The sequence below is a fragment of the Pelmatolapia mariae genome, linkage group LG10_11 (genome assembly GCF_036321145.2).
Source record: "Pelmatolapia mariae isolate MD_Pm_ZW linkage group LG10_11, Pm_UMD_F_2, whole genome shotgun sequence".
Lineage (NCBI taxonomy): Eukaryota > Metazoa > Chordata > Actinopteri > Cichliformes > Cichlidae > Pelmatolapia > Pelmatolapia mariae.
This window is the reverse complement of record NC_086236.1, coordinates 32,350,828-32,375,162: the sequence shown is the minus strand read 5'-3', so window position 1 is coordinate 32,375,162 and position 24,335 is coordinate 32,350,828. Positions and strand designations below refer to the sequence as shown.

Here is a 24,335-nt window from a genome sequence, read left to right as displayed (position 1 = left end):
TGTTGGGAGAGCCCACCGTGACGCAGCGCACAGCAACGAGCAACATGTACCCAATCGAGAAGATGTGTTGTGCTCAGCATCATCATCCTTGTCATCATCGCACAACGCAGAATTTGTAAAACTGGACAATAACACCAACCCGCGATTACATAACCCCACGCTATACAGCAATGAGTCTGCCTCTGCGACTCATATTGTTATGGCCGAACACCCAGACCCTAAACACGATTCTCTTTTCCAACCACCCACTCCACCAGCAACAACAGAAATTGAGCCCGATGGCATACAATGCATGGTTACTAATGCATTGGATGTACAACAACAGCAGCAACAACAAAAGACTCCAAACACATTAGATGCCACCGTGCCTTACAATGACGTGTCACCCATTAGCGCGCCTACTTCACCTCCAACTCACACACACCAAGAACAACATCCGAGGCTAGACGATGCAGAACACTGTCAGTTCCTCCGAGCCATACTGGAGATAGTTTCCAGGGCTGTGAAGTGTACAAGATGCCAATCTACATACAATGCCAGTGTGCTATGTAGCAACTATACAATTAAGCTAAACAGACCCCTACAGTGTGCTTGCGGATGTGTTATATGTTCTGTGTGCTACACTAACGACAACGGCTGCCGTGTACATAAACTACTGTCCCGGCGCGCCACCACCAACATGGTTGCTAATCAGTTGGCTAACGCTGTAGACATGAAATGGGACTTGGAGTTAGACAAAAAAGCCGATTTTAGGACCGAGTGCGACTACAGCGTGCAGAGTCTCATCCATCTAGATCGAAGTGTTCCTACTGCGGATGAACTGAAACAAGGTAAGCGTGAAGCGTTAGTCAAAAAACATAAAACATGTATCGTCATCAATAGCGTGCCGCAGTGTGTGACTATGATCTTAATATTGTATCTTTCAGCTTTCCACTGGCTAATGGATAGGCGAGACGAGATTGCTTTCAAGCACTGGGTCAGCACACCTATGCCGGAGCTCATCGCGTACAAATACGTGTGCATTTCTCACACTCCGGGATTTTGGGATCACATCATCCTGGGTCGCCGCATGGCTAACGCAGAAGTCATGATCGCGCCCGACGAGTACACTCCGCGACTGTTCGATGTGAACATGTGCGGTCTGAGTTTTCATTGGTGCTGCTTTGTGTTCGAAACTCAGACCGTACTAGGCATGTGGTGCTCGGCGCGAACAGTTGCTGGACTGCTGGAAGTTCTGCCCATCACGGACAGAACGGACCCTAGAGTAAAAAGGCTGACGTCTTGCAACCAGTTCAATTGTATGCTTTATTATTTACACAGGTGGCTCCGTGTACACTATGGTAAAGGTGAATCTCAATCAGTTCAGGTGGCGTTCGACTGCATGCCTTCTGAAAGTTTAACCTTTGTCCATTTCATTTCTATGCTGGCAGCTAAAGTAGGATTAAAAGTACCCCTGTCTGGTTTCGAGCATGTGGTTACACAGCGCGAAAACCAGACAGACTTGCACTACACCATTGACACCAGGTACCCGAACTATTTATTCAGTCGAGCTCCCAACTGCTTGGACGGAGCTGGCGCTACTATAGATATCATGCGTGAGTTTGGTTATCACGGAGTGTCATTTGGTATGACGCAGCTATATACTGATAACGACCACAGCATATACACTTGAAGAAAAACATTATGAAGACATTACTCTTTGGTTACATGTAGTTGGCTTTTTGTAAATATAGTGTACCACGTCTGACATTTGCAGTATTTGTTACAATATTTGCTTTTTTTTACACTTGTGTTCTTTAACACTGGCCTTTTTGTACGATTACAGTGAAGGGAAACATATTATATTTTTTTCATATCACGCGTCAATAATAAAATAGTGTTATTTTTATATGTGCAAAACATGGTGTCATTTAGCATATTTTTATCAAGTCTGATTTGGTAATGTGGAATACACACCGCGGGGAGGTTAGCTATTCCAAAATAAAACGTTTACACTGTTTTTTTTACAAATTTTGTGAAAATGAAAAAGTTTTTGTATTTTTTTTACGATTTTATATGAAACAGTGTTATCTCACATATACAGTATTTGTCTTTATCGCATGTGCAACTGCATCTCATGAAAAAATATGCGCCATGAAATTATTTTTTTTATGTTCATGTAACTAACACAACAATAAAGAGTTGTCAATAACCTCCCTTATAGTCTGATGTTATGTTCGTATGCAATACTCACCTCGGTCGGAGACATACCTCGGTCGGAGACATACCTCGGTCGGAGACATACCTCGGTCGGAGACAGTTCTTCACACTAATACCAATCATTTCAGGCTGTTAATACCGGAGACATACCTCGGTCGGTCGGAGACATACCTTGGTCGGTCGGAGACAGTTCTTCACACTAATATCAATCATTTCAGGCTGTTAATACCAACAAACCTAGCTTTGGCTATCTTTACATCCGCTTCATTGTAACGGAGAATATCGGTTCACATGGAATTGACGTGGCGGTTTCGGCTCTCTCACTATCTAGCCAAGAATCCTACTGATTTCAAATGGCTAAAGAAGACGCTCCGCTACAATGACAATGATGAACTCCTCAGCCCCGATAAGCGGCAAAAGATGAAGCACTTGTTTCTCAGATGCGACAAGGACGGTCCGTGCCCCGACGGTCCGTACCCCGAGTCTCTAATCAGACACCTTTGTCAATATTTCACAAACGATACCGCACTGGAAATCATCTTGAAAGTCTTCCGATCCGAAAAAGGAGAGTTTTTGGCAAGCCACAAAGACTACAACATCAAATGTCCTACCTACTTGATCACGGACGAGTTTGACTGCTTTGGCAATGACATGGCAATCGCAAGAAAGACCGTGTTTGCTGTGTTGGAAGAGCTCACTGCAGCAGAGTTACAACGGGTGAAAGTGTTTCTTGCGGATAATGTGGTGGAAGGAGTTCGCCACATTCCCTGCGGAACCATGGAAATGCTGGACAGACACGATCTATCCATCAAGATTGTCAACCGGTTGTATGAAGATTACAAATGTGTCATGTTCGCCATCCTGACAGCTCTTGATCGCAATGATCTGCTGCACCATCTGCAGATCCCCTGCGGTACATCGATGGTAGCTTAAAAAAACACGCATCTCTCATCACAAAAAACTGTTTATGCTATTTTGCGCAATGTACAATGTTTTTGTGATTTTAACCCTTGTAGATGGCGAATGTCGAATTATTAATGATACTTTCAATAAAAAAAGATGTGTTTTCATTCATACGCTTATCGACTGCGTTTATTTGGTCTGAATCGATTATAGCAGCGGAGACGAGACCATCATGTCTGTTGGTCACAAAGATGTCTACAACTCATATTGGTGGTGGGAGGATAAAGACGACTGGTTCAAGGTCACTGTCATAGCGGCTCCGGTTTTTGTCGTCTTGGGAGCGGTGCTGATTTCGTATCGTCTGTACGCGAGACGGCGAACATCCTACATTTACACGCCCCCGGTAGCCAACGCTGTGTACAAATCTACCACTTGCGTTAACAACTGCAAGCACGAACACGCCGTTGATGTCGGACCGCATAGCCCGGCGGTCATAAGTGAACAGATGGAGCCAATGTTGAAAACTACGCAAGAGGACCAAGATAACGACACCTGTCCGGTCTGAACTCACGAACTCGTCTCAGAAGCAAAAGTCAAGATGTACATGGGACCCCCGCTTTCACTACGCTTGTTATACTTGTTTGCATGTTTATTTTTGTTTGTTACATAAAAAAACGAGATGAACATCAACTGTAATCAAAGTTTTTATTATTGTAATAAGCTGTGCATTATTATACACTTGTGCTGTAAAACTTGACGATTCTCCTGCGTTTCATTTTTTCACAACAAAAAGAACAGACAGCATATACACCGTATACAAAAAGAGCAAACGACACAATCATAACAAATATAATAGACCATGTACACCAGATCTCATGTTGGTGTGTAGTGTGGGATTCGGTGATGTTATTCACGGTGTTATTCACGGTGCTGTTGTCCATTGTGACAGCAGATGAGTTGTCTTTGTGTATGCGATGTCAGTCAGCAAAATTAGGGTTCTCTTAGCCAGAGTAGGGTTCTCTTAGCAGAGTCTTGCTTTGCTTGCTGTTTAGAAGCTCCCGTTCCTGCAGCGGTGGTGAACCGGGACAATGGTTTTAAAAAAAGATTAATTCCAGTACACACTCGCAAAATATGACATTGATTGACCGTTACCTTCATCGCATAGCTTACCGTATATCCATGTACGGATAAAATCAGATTTGGTTTCAACGCCGGTTACGCAGGCTGTGATTTGACACACACATATGAAACGCACAGGTTCCGTGTCATCTAGAGCGGCTACGTTGTAGGTTGGAGTGTTTTTCCAGTTTCTCACCTGACACAGATGCTGCAGAGGATAAAATGTAACCACTTAGTTTACATGAAATATGCGCCGCGTACATGTTTGTAAATAAGTTAAACGTACCTGCAACTCCCCCACATAATTCTCAAATCCACCACCGGATTCACATTCTGCGGCTCCCGGTGTCGGTTCATAGTGTGAACAGTCCTCTTGTCCATCAACACGCCCCTCGAGTGGATTGAGTTTGTTGATCTTTTCAGGAACATGATGATGGGAAGCGTTACTCCGCTCCAGACCCCGAGCACTTATATCACCACTGTGTTCTTTGTGAGCGCGATCCTCTTGCGCATTAGCAATTCTCTCCTGTAATAGTCCCCACAAAGCCTGTGCTGCCAAGTGTTTGGCGTCTTTCTTTTTCAGCGCTTCCCCTGTGGCAAGTAATTCTGTGCCATCTGTCATACACACACTCACAGCTACGCTGTGAGTTGGTGCGTGTTTTTTACCGCGCGAATTCGAGCTGTACACAATGGGAAGACCATTGTGAATACAGTACCTTTGTAATTTCGAGATCGAGTCAGTCTCCATGTCTTGCGTATTTACAAAAGCAAAAAAAAAAAAACGCTTTGTTTATTCCGCTATACTTATCCGTGTAAAAACACAACAAGCACAAAGCTCTGGTTGCGATAGGCGTTGTTTCGGTTTTTGTGAAAACACTATACGCCGGTCGGGGGAGAATTGTACGCCGGTTGGAGGTAATACCTCGGTCGGAGATAATTGTACCTCGGTCGGAGATAATTGTACCTCGGTCGGGGAGAATTGTACGCCGGTTGGAGGTAATACCTCGGTCGGAGATAATTGTACCTCGGTCGGAGATAATTGTACCTCGGTCGGGGAGAATTGTACGCCGGTTGGAGATAATACCTCGGTCGGAGATAATTGTACCTCGGTCGGAGATAATACCTCGGTCGGAGATAATTGTACCTCGGTCGGGGAGAATTGTACGCCGGTTGGAGATAATACCTCGGTCGGGGAGAATTGTACGCCGGTTGGAGATAATACCTCGGTCGGAGATAATTGTACCTCGGTCGGGGAGAATACGACAGACGGGAAAAATACTCCGTACCTCGGTCTAGGGATTGTAGATCATCAGAGGACAAAGGCTTGGTGTTCACGTATACTTGAGGGTTGGAAGACAACCGGTCGACTGAGATTTGTCTAGCGAAGAACAAGATCTTGTTCTGACACACATCAGTTGCCGGTTTTCACGCGACGCAGTGGCACGCTGTAATCATGACCGCTGAACCTACGACGTTTGTGGTCACGGACAACCCACCCTGGTACCAAGACGCTAACCGGGGTGACCGTCCGTTTGCGTGCGACCACCCCGAAGGCCTTTTGGACCAAGTGGCTCGCGTTATGAACGAAAAAACTGCCACCGCGGCCGCTAAGTGCAAGGCGTTTCAACACAAGACTGTACGAAAACTGGTCAGAGACATGGTCATCGAAGACATCCACGTTTTCAAACAAAACCCTTCCAAGCCTCTGCTGCTTGCTCTGATGGATCTGGTAGACATCCAGGGTGGCGAATTGGAATGTATGTCCACCGAAGACCGGGCCGGCATGAAGCAGCTCATGGTGGCTCTGAGAAATTACACTCTCTTCTACATACCCAACAAGGCCTTGAAGTCCGCAGCTGACAACCGCATCGTCGTCCCGGTTGTCACTCTGTGGGACCACACAAACACAGAACTGGAGCTACGATTTTGCGACGAGGCCCGGTCGATGTTGGCTACGTACAAGGTCAACTTGTCCCGCGGAAGCCCAGCTTATTTCATGCAGCAAGTACTCGCCGCACCGAGCGTGCAAAGCCTACGCGTCTTAGAAGCCGTGGCCGGGGACAGATACCGTTTTTGGGACATGTCTCTAGAAGTGCCCACGCACGCTGACGCGCTTACGCCATTCTTCAAGCAGATACAGCCGTCCCGGTTACTTCGTGTGGAGGACAAGAAACGCTCTTCTTCCGCGCAGGACGGCAGCGGCGACCAAGATTCCGATGAAGAGGTGGAGCCGATGTGTTGCGTGCTGGACAAGGAGTCTGCGGCGTTGCAAAGCAGTAAGCGCCAGGGGAGCGTGGACTGTTTCTCAGAAGCCGATGTAATATGTGACCTGTCGAGGTTCACGTGCGAGCCGCCCGTTGCAAAAACGGTGTACTTCAGACGCACGGGGCGCGTGTTGGGACAAAAACGCGGCAACATGATAGCGGTGGTTTCGCTACGAGAGTCCCAGCGGAACAAGCAGCGGTTGTACGTGTCTACCACCGCGCGCTTCTGCAGAGCCCTGAAATACTCCTGCGTGAAGGGCAGCGGAGAACTGCTGAAATGTTGCCACACTACGATAAACGAGCTTGCGTGCAGGGACACGTTCTTGACCGGGTCCGAGCTGCACCAGGAGATACTTCACCCCGCGATCACAGCGTTCGCTAAACGCGTGAGCTCGCCCGCGACCAACTGGTGTAGTTACACCCCAAAACACGTAGCGTGTTTGATAAAAAATCCCATCATGAACGAAATAGTAGACATGGGCATTAAGCTGATGGACGCCAAGATACCCAACGCTCTGATGGTAGCGGAGCTCCTGCTGAGCTCCACGAAAACAGCTAACGGTCACCTCCAAGCCCGTGCACGCTATGCCGAAGACGCATCGTGTCGCATTCAGATTTGCAAGAAGAATATAGCCAATCTCGAAAAACAGTTCAGAGTTGACCTGGACACTTTGATCCGCAGGGTATCCAAGATTACTACCGACAAAGCGCACAAAAATGCAATCAGAGATTTGTTCAGGAATCTCAATACCATGAACATCAACGACACTTTCAAGCAATGGCAGCAGATGATCAAAGACTCCCCTCAAACTTCTAAGGATAACGCTTTGGTTAAAGAGCACATTAACACGAAAGTGCACTTTCACAACCTCCGCGTGTACCTATCCAAGAAAAACAGACTTAAAAAGATCATAAAGACACAGCAGGGAGCGGAGGAGGAGGAAGAGGAGGATGCTGCTGCTACCAGCACCAGCACCAGCGGCACCGATACCATAGGCAAGTCGAGCGGTTATCCTGTGCCCAACAGATCGCCACAGTCCGAGGCAGATCTCACTCTCGCGCAAGACTCGCCGTCTCAGAAGCCTTGGTATCTGTCTATGATTGTCCCAGATAATCCTCATTTGGGTACCTGGGTCAGAAACATGGGAACCCTACTGCAAAGCGCGCCTTGGCTTCATGCAGACGTCACGAAAAGAGAGGCCGTGTGCAGCGTACTTGGTTTGAGTAAAAACGCGGTGTGTAACAAATACGCATCAGTGTTGAAACAGTGGACGTGTAACAATCTCACCACGGTCGAACAACTAAAACAACAGGGCCTAGAAGACACGCTCAGTGCTGCACTGATCAGGATACGAGATGATATGTCACACGAGAGTTGGATGAGGAACGTGGAACGAGCGTTCATTCTCAAAACGGAGAAGTGTGACAACACAGCAGGCAGCGGCAAGAAAAAGAGTAAACGTGAACGTAAGGCCGATAGAAACCCCGTAAAACCAAGCAAGAAGAAGAAGACCGCTCGCCGGGATGTTGTTAAAGAGCTTTTTTGTCAGGAGGAATGCGAAGAGGACACCGGTGAGCTATCTGAACCGGACGAAGATGAGGAGTACGTTTGTCGAGGAGAAGATTTGCTAAGCAACGAAGACTATGACACTAAAGAGCTATCGGGAGAATACGATGCTTCAGATGATGAAAACCTGGATGAGTACGACTTAGACGACGACTTCATTGACGATAGGAGCGAATACAGCGTAGAGGAGAGTGAGCAAGAGGCACCTCGTCCTGTAAAAAGTCACAAACGTACTCGCCGTCGTTTAGTTGAAGGCACCGATTCCGAGACCGATTCCGATAGAGAGGACTCTGATGACAAGCCCGTGCCGGGGAGAATAACTAAAAGACGCATCACCAAGCAGCATGATGACGCCGATGGCGGCGCTGAGATAAATGTCCGTAAAAAAGCATCAGCAAAGTCAGAACGCAATGTGACAAAGTCTAGGAAAGAACGCTTCGGCCGGACCGGTAGTAAAGGATACCCAAGAGAGAAGTCGACACTTGTGCGTTCCTCCGCAACAAAAAAGCGAGGGGGGCAGAAGTCTAAGGTGACACAACAAGGTTCTGGTGATCGCAAACGGCGTAGGATCTGCTCGGATTCAGACTCTTCCCAAGAAGACTATCCTGTAGCCAAACGCTCGTCTCCAACGCGTAAACAACAAACGCCCCCAAAACCGCCTGTAGTAAAAGAACATAAGCCCGCAGTTGACTACCCTGAGGAAGGCCCTGCTTCACCTGCTACAGCATCGAGCTCAGACCCGGACGAGGACACTTCTGACTTTTTCGGACACATTGTGACTATGTGAGGTCGGCTGGCTGGCTGGTTACTGCGGTGGAATATGTCTGCTCTTCGTGGAAAAAGGGCAATGTGCCCTGGCCCTCAAAGCGCTTTGATGATCAAGTATTTAGAGTCATTGGCGAACCGAATCGATGTATGCCAGACAAAACATCCTTGCTCCGGTCGTGCACCTGTAGCTATATATTCAGATTACGGAGAACCGGACTCGAAGATATGTCGCAGCACAAGTGTAAACCACGAGACCGGCGGAGATGGTGGTGGCACATTGTGGAAATATTTTGATAAGAAATAAATTTCACCATTGTAACTTTATCAGAAAATGTATGATGGATTTTTTTGTATTGTGTGACAGACAACTAAAGCATATTGTCATTTTGTTAACCGATGTTCTGTGTAGAACTAAAACCTAAATAAACATACGCGAAACATGGTACCGTGGTCAGTGTGAGTTCATTATACGCAGAATGGTGTGTTGTCAACAGAATATAATGAGTTTCCTACGGTTATATAATAAAAAAGGTTTGGGTTTACATATGTGTGTTTACAATAACTTGTAAACCCACGGAAACGCAACAAGTCCCCGACCGATGTATATGATAAAGAGGCTGTGTACCCATTTTTTCAAAACCACTCCTTCAGTAGTTGTTACTATCGCACAACGGTGTCCTGGAACATGTCTTATTCAGCGGAAAAAATACACCTGATCGCAGGGATTGTGCGACGAGGCTACCCTGATAAAAAACAGGCCATTCCTACGTACCAGTACGTGGAGCGGCATCATGTTAGTAAAGGGCGATTTTGGAGGTTGACTCGAGCAGCCGAGGACAATGTTACGTTAACTTTGATACACGTGGTGATCCCAAGGGTTTGCCGCTACAAGTACTCAGCGGCCGTGCACGAACGGTTCCAGCTATGGATAAGACCGCGCTCCTCGGCCACATTGGTGGAAATGTCATCCCTGGTAGATATTTTGAGGTACGCATTAGCTGCCGACAACAGGTGTCCTTACTTTTTCAGCATACACGAGTTTACAAGCAGCGACCTTGCCGTTGACGCTGAAAACACATTCGGGGCACAAATTGTGCGATACCAGCTGAATATACAGGTCATATGGGGTTATGTGAAAGAGAAGTACACCGACAGTATGACCTTGGCGGAGATGACCCGCTACAGGGCACTTCACGCTCATGAATGGCGGCGATTGCAGTGGGCCCGTGTACACCAGCGACAGCTTGCGTTCCGGGAGCATTTAAACCAACAAATTGCAATGCGGGAGGCAGAGCATCGCGCTCGAAGGCTGAGTGTCATGTTGGGAGCCAGCGAAACGAATACCCGCGGAAACTCTCCGGTTAGAGTGCAGGCTTCATCTGCACCCGCAGTGCCGGTAAATTCGAGACAGCGATCCCTTTCGGCTCACGCAGAAAGCTCTCGCATGCACGCCACCGCGGTATGTTTTTGTTGTTACGAGGAGAAACCGATGCACGTTTTGAGCTGCGGACACATTTGCTGCAAGACGTGCATCGAAATGAACGTGACCGTGACACGAAAACGTTTGTGTTATATGTGCAAAACGGAATGGATATTTCACCGGCCGGTGGATATCAGCAGCGTTTTGCCGCACGTCGTCTGCGACGTATGTAATAAGCCTACCGTTTACATAATGATATGCGGACATGCATCTTGTGAGTGTCTGGACAGCGTGTGCTCCAAGTGTAACACCGGAGCGAGAATACGAGCTTTCGTTTAAGTGTGACTAACTTGAACTGTTTTCAGTCTTCGTATTTTGTATGTTTGTGACTTGGGTTTATGATGTACACAGACTACTACCAAAGGGGTTTTATGTGGATGGTTAGCTAAAGGGTGTTGTGTGAGTGTGTTTTTAGAGTGGTTTTTATGTCTCATAAAACATTGGTTACCATTGTGTTGTCTTATGGTCACAATAATAAACAAGAACCAGACAAAAATAACATCTCCTGTGTCAGTGATTTTTTAATTGTTGCTCACAAAGAATTTGTTTTGTTTTTAAAACCACAGAGATACATACACACAAAAGAATACAATATCATCAGAATATAGAAAACACAATGTAGCACTCCGTTCTGTGTTTACAAAGTCTAACTCGGAGGTGAGTCGATTTGTCTATACATCAACATGTACAGGCTCGAAAGCGTATCAGGGCAAGATAAGGCCGACGCGGAGCACATTTTTACATTTTCATCATCCACGTGATACCACTGGGACATCCTTTTCACAAAGGCCGCGTAATGACCAAACAAACAAGGGCCTGTGTGAGTTATCACGCCGTACAGTTCATACTTTGAGACCCGCGCATCTTCAGACATCCTAGAGCAATCCAATTCCTCGGACACATTGAATACGGCGTTGTTCTTCACAATCAGACCGTCACCGTTTTCCACGGACCTTTGAGCTCTCAGGACGTTGAAGCACAGAAGCTTGGGTAACTCCGTGATATCAGTGGTTACGGTCAGTTTGGTCAAGGCGTTACATTTGTCACAGTAGATATCAGGAACGCTGAAAGACTCTGAGTATCCGTTAACGTAATCCTGCAGGTCCTTAGGCTTTTCAGAAAGGTACACGTTCACGTCCATGGCCGTGTCGTAGGACACATTTTCCGATTTACACTCGGAACACGCGGCAGAGTGCCTTTTCGGTATAGCCCATAGATCTGCAGCGTCTTTGCACACGGGGTCCTTGTCATCAGCTAGCGCGTTCAACACACACCTGAGTACATCGCTCGCGTCCTGTTTTACCTCGTCCCACATGCCGCTATATTCGCTTAGCACTTCGACGAGTGACTTGGGGTCGTACGGAGCGGCTTGTTCCTTGTCGTCCATGTTGATGAAAATACATTTCAGTTCGCTCGCCGCGTTGGAGCGAGCGTCATTTTGTCCGATGCCATGCAGCGCAGCCCTGAGCTCGTCGGTGGCGTGCAGACACTGAAGTACACTGTTTGTTGCGCAGCGGAACCCGCTGTTGATCAATCCTCTCATGGTGGCACACCACAGTGATTGTCACACCGTGTGATCTTGACAGCGGATTTATGTGTTTTTTTTGAAAAAAATATATTCGTTTCCTCTCAGTAGTCTGTTGTACAGTAAATAGGCACGCTCCTAAACAGATCCTCCACCGTGTTAATCGAGCCTCTTTCCGTCCCCTTTGTATCTATGTGCACTAGTAATACAATTACCTTGTAATAGTAGGAATTGAAGTTCGGCAAGGGGCTGGACGTGGAGTTCTTTGTTATCTTTACAACGGGAGCCCATTCCAGTATGTTACTTGCATCGTGCGCGTACGCGATGTGTTTGTCTACTATCTCGATGGACTGACCCTGGATCGTGTCTAGACTCGGAACGTTCGCAAGTGCGCTGGCCTTTAGTGTGATCTGAGCCAAACCTCGCGTGCAATCTAGCGCGGCGACCGAAACTGAGGAATCCTTCAACATCTTAGTCTTGAGGCGCAAAATTATACTTCTGACAAGCTCCCTTACGAGCTCGCCGTAGTTGCAATTACCGTTAGCCGATCCCGACGCTAGGTCAGGGAGGCACTGTTTTTTAGCGAAACGGCTTACCGGAATACGCGCGGGCGTCCCGTGTACCAAAACCTTGGCCGTGCATTTGTTGATGGCGGGTTCGCCAACTTTAGAAACCACCCAGTTAGGTATGTCCGCGAGATATTCTTTCAATGTGAAGTGCGACCGAGATAGCGACACGAAAGCCGGGGCGATGTGCGCCACCACGGCGTTTGTGTCCAACCGGGTCACCTCAGCAATCAACTCGTCTATTTCTTGTGGACCGTAAAGACAGTTCGAGCGGTTCTCTAGGGAGGGAATTAACGGAGAATGGGGCACGTGTTGTCTAAGCAATTCCAAACACATGGAGCCGATTCTCGAGCTGTGCGTGGCTAATACTTCACGGTCGTCTTGGACAAAGACGGTGCTCAGATAGTTCACTATGTCTATCATAACCGCTCTTCGGCCTGTCAACAGATGATGAGCCGATATGTGTGTGGGTAGCACCAAGTGCTCGCTAGCTGATTTTAACACCAACAGCACTTGTATCAAACACGAGTAAAAAGACTCGCCTTCGTGTGACACCCAGTTCATCGCCTTGGTGGATCTGAAGAACTGTCCGTATTGGAACACGTATAGATCATGAGCTTTAGACCGGTTGTACACGGAACCCCTAGGACCCGCAAACAACAAAGGATGATCGGTTGTGAGCTTGCGGGCTCGATTAACAACCTCGCAGTCGAAGCAGGTGATGTCTTCTTGCGTGGGATTCGTGAGAATGATCATGGTGACATCGCCTTCGCCTTTAGTTTGCTTAGTGCGAATTAGACATTGAGCCCGTCTCGGCAGAGGTCGATGCGCACAGCTCGCGGCGCTTTGTGATGTGGGGACGGGAAGCTGTCTCGGAGCTCTAGTTGCGTTGCTGTGCGCCTGTGGGTCTTGTAGGCCCGAGGGTTCGCCGGGATGAGGATTGTCTGCTACAACAAGGGTTGCTGTCCCTGAGTCCGGTCTATTGATGTTGCCATCGCGCTTGGGCTCCGGGCGGGGTTCGATCTGAATCTTTTTTGCTAGCGGAACAGCCGCAGCTGCGTTGCTGGCGCTTGAGCCTAACACGCCCATGATCGCTTCGAGCGTATTGTCGGCTTTACGTTTCACCGGAGCGTATGCGGCTTCGAAACACTCGCGGATTGTTTCTTCTTTCTTCGCGTACCACTCCCCGGGTTGCAATTCCGGCGATAGGCGCAACACGTCGATGCCGTAGTACATCTTACGTTCGTGTGTAATCACCTGGAGTTTGCCCTCGCGCGACAGTTTGCTCAGGTCCGAGTGAACGCAGTCGTTTGCCACGATCACGTCCGTGGCTTTGTACTGACCCACTCTCATGCTGCTGGGAATCGCATGAGATGGCACCGCGCACGGGGACACATCGTAATCCAAAGACGTGTATCGGTTCAACTTTAACAACTGGCTAGTCGTACACCGTTCTTGTGGGAACAAAGTTATGCACAGCGCGCCCATGTTGATGAACGTTTTATCCTGAATGGTGCGCCCCATCACGCCCATCGTGTTCACTATAGTCTTAGCGTCAGGCCTACGGTCTTTGTACTTGTTGTACACCTTCTCGCAGTCGTAAGCTTTCATATGGTTGCTCGTAAATGCGGTGTTGGGGTTAGACGGTTTATACACGCCAACCAACCGGGCTAGATGGTCAGCGTAGGTCTTTTTGCAGAATTCCGAATTCTGCGGAGAAGATCTGTACTCTATCAACGGCATTCCGGTGTACAATTCCCACATGACACAATACCAGCCGAAAACGTCGCTGGCCGTGGTGGAATTCAAACACCAAAGGACCTCGGGCGCCATGTGCACCCGATTCCCACGTTGTTGATCGGGCGTGGAGTAGTTGGAAGACGTCCCGAAGTCACTGATCTTAAAGGCCAACGGCACCGGGGTCCTCCCGGGCTGGTGACACACGAGGATGTTTCTGTACGTGAGGTCTCTGTGCTGTAGTTTTCTTGAGTGCAGATAATCCAAACCTTTGAGCGTATCCAATTCCACGATGGGTATCAGCCTCGTGTGCCGGGTGGCGGAGGGCGCGTTGAGCTGCGGGTCTATGTTCATCCTGCACATGAATTCTTGTAAGGAAAACAAGGCTTTCTCCATCACGATCACCGCTCTCCCACCCAAAGGATACCGCGGTATCTCGCACCAGTAGCCTCCGAATGTGCGCAGTATGTTCGGGTGTTTCATCGATGCGCCTATCAAGATTTCTTCAACTTGGCTCGCCACGTGCGCATATCTGTAAAACTGATCCTCTATGAAAGGCATGCTCCAGTCCGCCATCTCTGGAAACATGTTAACTTTAGCCACGTGCACGTCCGAGACTTTCACGGTGATACCGAACCCCCCTCGACCGAGAGTCATCAGCGGATCTTGTATTAACTTTTCTATATCCTTGCCACATTGGAGATCGGCAGGTAATCCGCAGTAAATCGACCAGGGGTTCACCGGGCCGTGACACATAGCTAAGTCTACGTACTGTCTATTGAAACTGTCTACGGGATTCGTGCACGTCTTAGGGTTCACCGGTGCGTTGTAGCGCTCGGGTTGATACACATCAAGTATCGGATTGTCACACTGAGGTAACGGGATTATTTCTTGGCTTGGTCGCCCCGAAAACGTGGGTAGGAATTCCTTTAGGGAAACCTTTTGTGAGACCCAAGATCTCGTCTTGTCCACAAGGTCAGCGGCGCCTTCGCAATAGGGCGCGATCGGCTTAGGGTCGGTTGTCAGAAATATCACGACTACGCTGGGCTTGTTAGGTTGATCTTTTATGTACACAAGGACATATTTTGTGCGTTGGCAGTAGATATTAACCGGGTCGTGTACAGCTAGAAGCTCTATGTCAAAACGGCGGTGTTCTTGTATGTATCTCCGCAGTTCGAGCACCGTGTCTCGATTCGCAACCGGTGTGAATCCATAGTTGTTTTCAGAAACTACGGCCAGTATCCCCCGCAAATCGCTGTAGTGAACCGTCTTCACGTGAAACAGTTTGTAACCCTCTACCAGACTCAAAAGAAAGTCACAATTTCGTTTAGGCCTTACCTCTTGCCCTTGCCCCTGTCCCTGTCCCTGCGGAACTGCGGCCATCGGTACGGCCGGTTGTTTGTCGAAAAACAAAAAAAAAGTGGGTTTTTTTGCTGTTGAAGTCGTAACAAAATATTCTTTTGTTTTTTTTGCCTCTCAACAGGTAAATAGATATGAACTCCCGTCGAGAAATATCCTTCTCCTCAACAGCTAGCATCAACCTGTTTGAATGTCTGGTGATGAGCGGGGCGCCGGCAGTGGGCTTCTTGCACGCTGCCACCTTCAGGGACGTGAGGGCGCTTCAGATGAGCCTGCAGCTGTTGAGGGACATGTGGAAAACTGTGGACGGCTTATACATCCCCAAATTGGACTTGGAATCTCTACACGCGATGGAGTGTAAAACGGCGGGGTCTCATGTCACCGATATCCCTCCGTGTATTGCGGTCGACATGAAAAAACTGGCCAGGTATTACGTGTATCTACTTTTCCGTTACTGTGTCAGCGCTGCGGAGCACGGCTCTGGTACAGACAGATCTCACAAGACTCCTGCGCTACGTTTAACTGACATTCCCACGACGTGGATGCAAACCGTAGTGTCCACTAATTATCCTTCCGCTCCTCCGATGTTCACGCACAGTGCTTCTGATGTTTACCAGCAGCAGCACCACCAGCAGCATCAGCAGCAGCAACCTAGTGGAATGACGCAAATGAATATAGGTCAACAACAGCAGGTGCCCATCTATGATGCGCATAACGCCCCACCCGACCGTTTGCTACAAAGCGATGACGTGCAACAAAGACACTCGCAGCCATTTCACAACATAACCGGTGCCTCACAGAAGCGTGTGTTCAACCAACCTCGAAGCAATAAAAAACAACAACAACAGCAACAACAACAACAACCCACCTCGTCTCATGTGTTATATCCCGAGCTTCCGTACAATCAGCCGCCTACGGAGAAGAGGCCTCAGATCACAAAACGTGTCGTGGGACCTTATCAGTCGGGACCTTATCGGTCTGAGGAGAGCGATCAAGATTGAACGTGAGTGCGCACACAGGAGAGGGGGCGTTGAGAGTATAAAAACACATTGTGTGCTGGTGTTTAAAGTGTACGATAAGCGATTGAGTCATGGACAACATGGCTTCTCGAGGAAGACATACAAGCGGGCATTTCGTGAAAGGAATCTACATCAAGCCTGAAAACTACGGGAGGAAAAAATTGGACAGGACTTGCGGTGTGTGCATGGATGTGATACATACCAAGCAACCCGTGTCAGACCGCGTTTTTGCAATTCTACCTAACTGTAACCATTGTTTTTGCGTGCGATGCATACAAGCGTGGAGAAAACAATCACGCGTGTTTGCGAGCAGAGTGACAAAGGGATGTCCCGAATGCCGCACCGTGTCCTTTTACTACATTCCGTCTAACTGCTGGGTAGATGATCAGACGGAAAAACAGACCCTTTGTATGCTATACAAGCGGCTCCTGGCAGAAATACCGTGTAGATATTTTTTTAGCGGCGGTTGTTCATTTGGGAGAAAATGCTTCTACAGACACGGTGAAGGATCTCCTCGGAACGAACCCCCATCCGCGGTGGCCCTTTTCTACATCGTCGGCGACACGCGCGTAAATGTAGCCATGCAGCCGGGACTGTGGACGTCTTTGATGTGGCACTGACATCCAGGGAGGGAGAGAGATCGTGTAAATGAATGATAACATTGGAATCTGACAACCCACACGATGTAGAGTTTGTTGTTTTTAAATGTGCGTTGCTCCATTGAACGATGTATATGTACCATACCTTAAAAACATTTATGTGTCTATGTAAATGTTGGTTTTTGATCAATTGTTGTTTTTACAATGTATACGCCTTGACATTTGTACACCAAGAAAAATGATCTCTCTTTAGTCGTGTTGCATACAATAAAAACTTTTTATTCCAAACAAAATCATACCGGGTGTCACATTTTTTTTACATATTTTTTCAACATACACAGCATCATCAGTTCAATCAAGAAACACAAGTTTAGTGCTTTAAAACTCAAGTCTTCTTCGTGCTCCACTTCTCTTTTTTGTATACCGTTGAGAGAAAACACGCTCTGGGATTGAAGTATTCACGGGGATTCCCAGTCTGTCTTTGACGGGAGCGCGAGGTACATTGAACGCGTAGTATCTGTTTGCACGCGGGGTGCAGTACTCGCTCTCCGCTTGGAAAGCAGCGTTCAGATTCCTGCGGACGCCGTGGTGTTCGATGAACCGTCGACGATGTCGCCTTTGAGAGCGCCGGCGCATTTTAATAGGTGTGTGTCTTGGAGGCAATGGGCCTAGGCGACTTTTGATCGGAGTTCTAGGCATCTGTGGCAACGGCCGACCCCGAGGCTCAGGTGAAGCGGGCACGGTGGCGGCCTTGTCAGAATCTCGAACGCCTGTGACGTTCATGGTCTCAATGCCCGACATTAAAGCGAGGAGACATTCGTCCGCGGTGCAAGATTTCACGGAACCTTCGGTGGTTGCGTCCCGTTTGTCCGCAAGACGTTTCGAATACAGTGCGGTTCTAAGTTTATCGCACAATCTCTGATGGTGACAAGCAAAGTCGTCGCCGTACTGTTGGACAGCGGTTGTATGGCTTATGCTCAGGAATCTTGTAAGAGACGTACCCTTGAATTGGTCACACAGCCGCGTTAGGTTCCAACTTGTCAGGTATTCGTGGACAGCCATACTGTTAAGCAACAGCGTTGTGTTTCTCAGCCCCGGCGTTGCAGAGTCCAGTATCACAGGGTTAAAGAGAACGCATGTGTTGACCCGCTCATGATATCTTACGCCGGTCGGAGAGAATTGCACCTCGGTCGGAGACTTAATACGCCGGTCGGAGAGAATTGCACCTCGGTCGGAGACTTAATACGCCGGTCGGAGAGAATTGTACCTCGGTCGGAGACTTAATACGCCGGTCGGAGAGAATTGTACCTCGGTCGGAGACTTAATACGCCGGTCGGAGAGAATTGTACCTCGGTCGGAGACTTAATACGCCGGTCGGAGAGAATTGTACCTCGGTCGGAGACTTAATACGCCGGTCGGAGAGAATTGTACCTCGGTCGGAGAGATGTGTGGTTTACATCATAAATGGAAGCAAGAGGCAGGTTTTTGTATGCTCTACACCATCACACCCGTGTCCCGTTTGTCAGCAACCATGGAATATACAACAATGGCCATTCGATGGTGCTGTAAACCTGAACATCACATCAACGCCCAGCCGCCTCCCGACTTAGAGATTGCGGAGTGGTGTGTGACCAGATGGGAGGTTCGATCCTATCGAGATACAACGCAGTACTTGACGATCGTGTGCATGAAAAACAAATCCTCGTTGTCCGCTGATATTGAGACCATGATTTTACACAAAGCAGCAAACCTTTGGATTTGTCCTAGTGTCAATAAGATAATACAGGGGTCGTTTGATGTGATCATCAACATATATGAGGACAATTCCTTTACATCAAACAATATGTACATTACAATGAAAAGTCCATGCTCAGGTTACTCGTTTTTTGAGTACACAAAACACATGTCTGACCTAGCCAGGATTACGGGTTGGAGCGAAACCGAAAATTGTCTATGCGGTGATGCTACCACTATGTACAAGTTACACTGCAAACATGTAAGTTCCCCGGTGGGGTCGCGTATAGTACCATAGGACAACATAGTGCTTATTTTCCTGCTCTGATTACACATGTATGTCTTTGTTGCTCTGCAGCAGCCTCACAGTGTGTCGGTGATCCAAGAAAAACGACCTGGGGAAGCTAGAATACAGCTGGTGAGATGCAACGAGCCTCAACGTATCTACGAGCTTTTGGCTAAAAACGGGATTCGATGTGATAAAGTATGGAACGACACCATGTCCCTCTCGGCCACAGCACCTTGCATAGCCTTAATTGAACAAGGTATGCCGGTCATACACGCGACGGATATATCAGACAAGCCGATCGGCTTTAGCGCGTTGTCTGGGACGAACAATGTGTTCTATCACAACATGAAACACATAAAGATTCGCACTAGACGGCACACTATGAAACACAAACCCTACTTCATAACTATGCACTCTCGAGATGTCCTCTTGCCAAAAACATGTATCACGTCTGGTGAAATCGCCGCAGAGGCAGAGGAAACAAAGGCTACGGTCTTGTATTACAGCGACCCGCTTTCTACCGCAAAGGACGTGATCGTAGCAGATGGCCGTTTCCTCGAGAGTTGCAAGATCACAAGATTAGGAACGGTAGACGACGACGACTGTGATCTGGGTGCAAAATACATTTGTGAATTCGAACCTGATCAGCTGTGTATCGAGGGTAAGTGGTGCTTGTGTGATATTACACCATTATTTACATATGATACCGAGTTCTCTTTGGTAGTTATCATGCTGTATGTTCCGGCAGGTGCACCAGCTGTTTCTGAATTGTGAAGAACGACCTACAACCCGCATACGGTCCTAATCTACAACACTCCCAGGAAAAAAGTGTTTTGTTATTTTTCTTTGAAAAATGTTTGTGTATTCTTCAATAAAGAGACGGTAAAAACGTAAAGTTTTTTTATTGTATTCAGTCACATTCATTCACACACAATGGTCCAATAATGAAAATGATGAATCACCGGCATGCGTACAAAGTTCAAAATTGTATTATCATTTAGAGACATCCATAATATCAATATCGTTGGTTCCAACAACGGCTACTTTTGCAACGCCGCTTGCTTCTCCACTTGCATCTCCAGTGGGCCCCATACAACCGTCGGCGGTGGGTAGTTCGCGCACCAAGTCCATGCCCAGATTTACTAAGTCGTATGTGTATTCATTTTCATCGACAGTAGCGGAGAGAAGGTAATAGTGTCTTGGCTCAACAAGACCGGTGTCCACTATTAGTACATACATAGCTTTAGTGCTGTCCTCCATACCATACAGCTCGTACGAGCCCGAGTGAGACCATACCAGCAAAGCGCACTCGCACATCTTTGCTATCGAGTCTATGTCTAAGCAGTGACACGATGAGCGGAATACAGGATGGTCCTTTCTAGTGTTTGGCACCAAAAGCTGAAGCAAAGCTGACAGTGGGGATTCAGAGCCCAAATCCACAAGCATGACACCACCTACGTGGTACCGCAACACCTTGTTTACTATATGGTTGGGCACAGCTGCGGTGCGGGCTTCTGCTTTATGTTTGTTTGCGAGCGTGAAACCTTTGCCCCTATCTGCTATGGATATGGGCTCGGTTTTAACAACAACACTAAGGTTATCAAGGGCCTCTTCCGCGTGCTCCGGTATTTTGAACTTATATCCCTCCGGTTTAGATTCTAACTTAGAAGGTGTGCATTCATACTTAGGTGGCTCACATTTCTTCTTCCCGTAATGTACTTTAATTGACAGTTTTTTGCGTTTCGACGGGGTTGCTCGCCTACTGTCATCGGCAACCTCCATGGGACTTTGTTCTGCATCCAGATTGCGGAATGCTGCCATCAGCACGCTTTCGTAAACTCTGAACACGTTTTCCGTGGCTTGCGATTCGGGGAACTCGTACAACTGCGAGCCCCCCCTAACCACGCACACTGCCCGAATCACCCCTTCGATCCGGGACGCCGACGCCACGGCCTTGTCGTTGATAACTCCGGAGATGTCATCTATATCGATTTCTCTCAGATTTACATCTAACAACTGAGACAACACGTTTAGAGCTGACCCGTACTGTTTCATTTCAGACGCCAAGCGTGCGGTGTGCTCCAACTCGTCCCTGTAAATTCCGAGTTCGTCCTCAAGGTCACTGACGCGTTGTGTTTGTCTTGCCAAGTCCGCGGTAACTATTTTAACGGTCTCCGCCGTGCTTGCAATTTGCTGCTGTGCGTCAAAAAGTTCGCTGTGCGCTTTTTGCAGTTCACTTTCGAATGTGAGTCGCAAACCATTTTTCTCATGCATCGCATTCTCAAGTTTGCGGCTGAGCATGTCTATATCGCGCTTGTGTAACGCAAGTGATTTATTGTTGTCCTCTTGGACCGCGGTAAACCGATCAGTTGCTTCACGCAGAGCCGTTTTGGCTTTGCGCAGCTCGTCAGCGAGCTGCATATTTCTTTGATCCCATTCAAGTTTTTCTTTGTCGTGATACAATGCCGTTTTGTTGATGATATTTTTATATTCATCCAGTTGCTTCGCCAAATCGTCAATTCTTGTTTTTGATCTCGTAGTGCTCTGCTCTACCAACAACATGTGCTCTTCTTCCTTAGCTACTGACACGTGTTGAAGATTTTCCTTTTCCTGCTCAAGTACCCTACACTTCTCCTTTTCACAGGACAGTTCGTCTTTTCCGTCGTTGATGATAGTGGTGAGTTGAACAATCGTTTCTTTCAACACCTCGAAACGCTCAACCAGCCCGACTCGGATCCCTAAGATATCTTTGGGGAACACAATAGGTTTCAATCTCTCTGCCAATGACTGAAGTTTATCGTAGCGAGGGGCATGATCGACTACGATCTTGGCGAAAACCTCGGTTACCATGTCCTCTGCACAAATTGCCGCGCAACATTCGACAATGTTATCTGCCTGGGGTACGTCGTCTAAACTCTTGACGAGCTTGCACTCGGAAAACAGCCTTTTGACACGAGCGTCTAACTCGCGTATCGCTATGTCGTAGCAGCCGCATACGGTCATAGCTAAATCAAAACCTATGACCTCGCGCGCATCTGTGTTTTCGAACGTTTCTAACCATCGGATCAAATTCTTGTAATTGCTCACCATTCCCTCAATCGCATCTGTTATCTCGCGCCACGGTGAAGCGGTCTCTGCGGTAGACGGATGGTCAGATTGTGAGAGGCCCGCCGGCGTGGCCAAACGGAAGAGTTTCGACATGATATCCCGTAGAGCGACACGAGAAGTCTCGCCAGCATCGAACGGACGTAGATTTTCCGTCTGAGTCCTCCGCGGTTCCCCAGTTTTCAGCGTACAATTCCCACAGTCTACGTTTACGAGACTGCACGCCTCCCGTCTTTCCTCTCCTGCGATAGCGGCACCGCTTTTGCCACATCCACCATCCCGGATCCGGTTCGTTCCTCTCCGACCTGCCTTGTCGTTGCGAGTACGAGCTAGCGCGGTCTCGTTCGCATCGCTCGCTTTGACTCCTGTATCGAGATTCCGTTTCGTCTTGTTGTCCTCGCCGGCACTCACGGTTTGCGCCTCGTGCGGTTGAGCTTGCGTTTGGGTGGCTGCTGTTTTCTTGTTGGTCTTCTTGGTCCTCTTGTTGTTGCTCTTCCCATTCTTCCTCGAAACTGGCACTGTACTGTCGCTTGTGATTGAGACATCGACCTCGGTCTTGTTTCGCTTCGCGCTCGACTCCATCGGCGCGATAGTGCGCAGAAAAAACCCTAGCGCAGAGAGACGTACACAGATCCCCAAACAGTATTTTGTCGATTTGCGACACGGCCAAAACTCTGACGGGTTCTTTGGGGGAAATTATCGGCGTGTCGCGACAGTTGAACCCGCAGCGTTGACAAAGAGCTCTCACGTCAGTAGGCTGTTTTGCGGAGTCCACTTTAAGCTCAGCCAACAGTTTGAACATTGCTCCGCGCCAAACGTTCAGCGCTCCGCAGCAAAAGGCCGTGAGTATCACGGACCAATATGGGGCATCTACAAACTCTCGGGTGATGCGTTGAGATTGTTGTCGTGTTGCGTGCTTTGCCGTAACAAGACCGTCTCGAGTCAATCCCACTTCCAACCAACCTGCCGCCGATGAATAGTCGCGTCGTCTCGCGGCATACTCTGCTCGCGCTTCATGTCGGGTAAAGGTTTCCACGGTAAATTCTGCGAGCTCCTCACACAGAGTCCATAACACGGACGTGCCCCACATGGTCGATTCAACCGGGGCGTCTCGTCTCGCATCGTCGCGCAGGTGCTCCAAGGTCAGCCTGCTTTGCTCGTACACGGCCTTGAACGCCAAGGGAGCGGCTAGTTTAGACAACGTGTCCCTCACAAGCGTCTCTATGTGCGCGTCTTTGTCCGGGGCCGTCACGTGGAACAGCACATTCCTAAATTGCACATCCACAATAGAGTATACCCTAGAAACAATCGATTCGGGCCTGTATCCGTACACCGCGTCCCCGGTAAAAACACAGGGACTGACGTGAGAAGGGACGTGCGGCTTCACCCACGCAAACGGTGCTCTCGCCAAGACGCTTACCCTTTTAACTTCGTGTCCTTTCGCGTTTGTGTACGTCTCGGTAAAGTGTTTTGCGGTGAGGAGACCGTAATCGTCACCTCGGTTATCCGCGTACGACACACGAATCACTAGCCAATTGCCTGCCCTGGACTGCGCCCTAGTCAAGGGGACGCGATACAGCCCATCTGCACCCGACTCCGCTAGAAGGACAGCGGTCGGCATCACCTTCTCTATTTCCACGAGGTGAGACCAGAAATATTCTACGTAACGTACTTCGTGTGCTTGTGCGGCCAAACGCACCGATACATGATACACCTCGCTCCAATCACCTCCTTGATCGAGATCCATACACCCCGCAAAAACGCCCGAAAAGCGCTATACGTGTTCAACAACCAATGTGCGTGTAGAGATCGTGTGGAAGCAGACGAAAGGAAAAAAAAAACATAAGTCATACGACAATCAGACCTGACTTGTGTCACAAAAAACATATTTTTATTATATGTATAATTGTTAAAAATACAAAAAGCAGGCATATATAATATATAACATCACATTACATGTCCAATAAAAGCATACACAATCCATTTCGTCAATCGTCAACCGTCACAATTCTTCTCGGGTTATGGTCTGCGTTGGCTTCTAACACGCATTTGTCCATGATAATCTCTGCGTTCTGCTCTGATGGGGCTGTGACCTGTTCAGA

The 24,335-nt window shown here is 48.2% G+C and overlaps 1 protein-coding gene across 1 annotated transcript; it reads right to left on the bottom strand.

Annotated features, from left to right (window-relative positions):
* Positions 1-10,946: 10,946 nt before the first annotated feature.
* LOC134635365 (ubiquitin carboxyl-terminal hydrolase 2-like) lies at positions 10,947-11,843 on the bottom strand. The gene has a single exon (XM_063484756.1). The coding sequence runs from the start codon at positions 11,841-11,843 to the stop codon at positions 10,947-10,949; it is 897 nt and encodes a 298-aa protein (XP_063340826.1).
* Between the last annotated feature and the right edge of the window lie 12,492 nt (positions 11,844-24,335).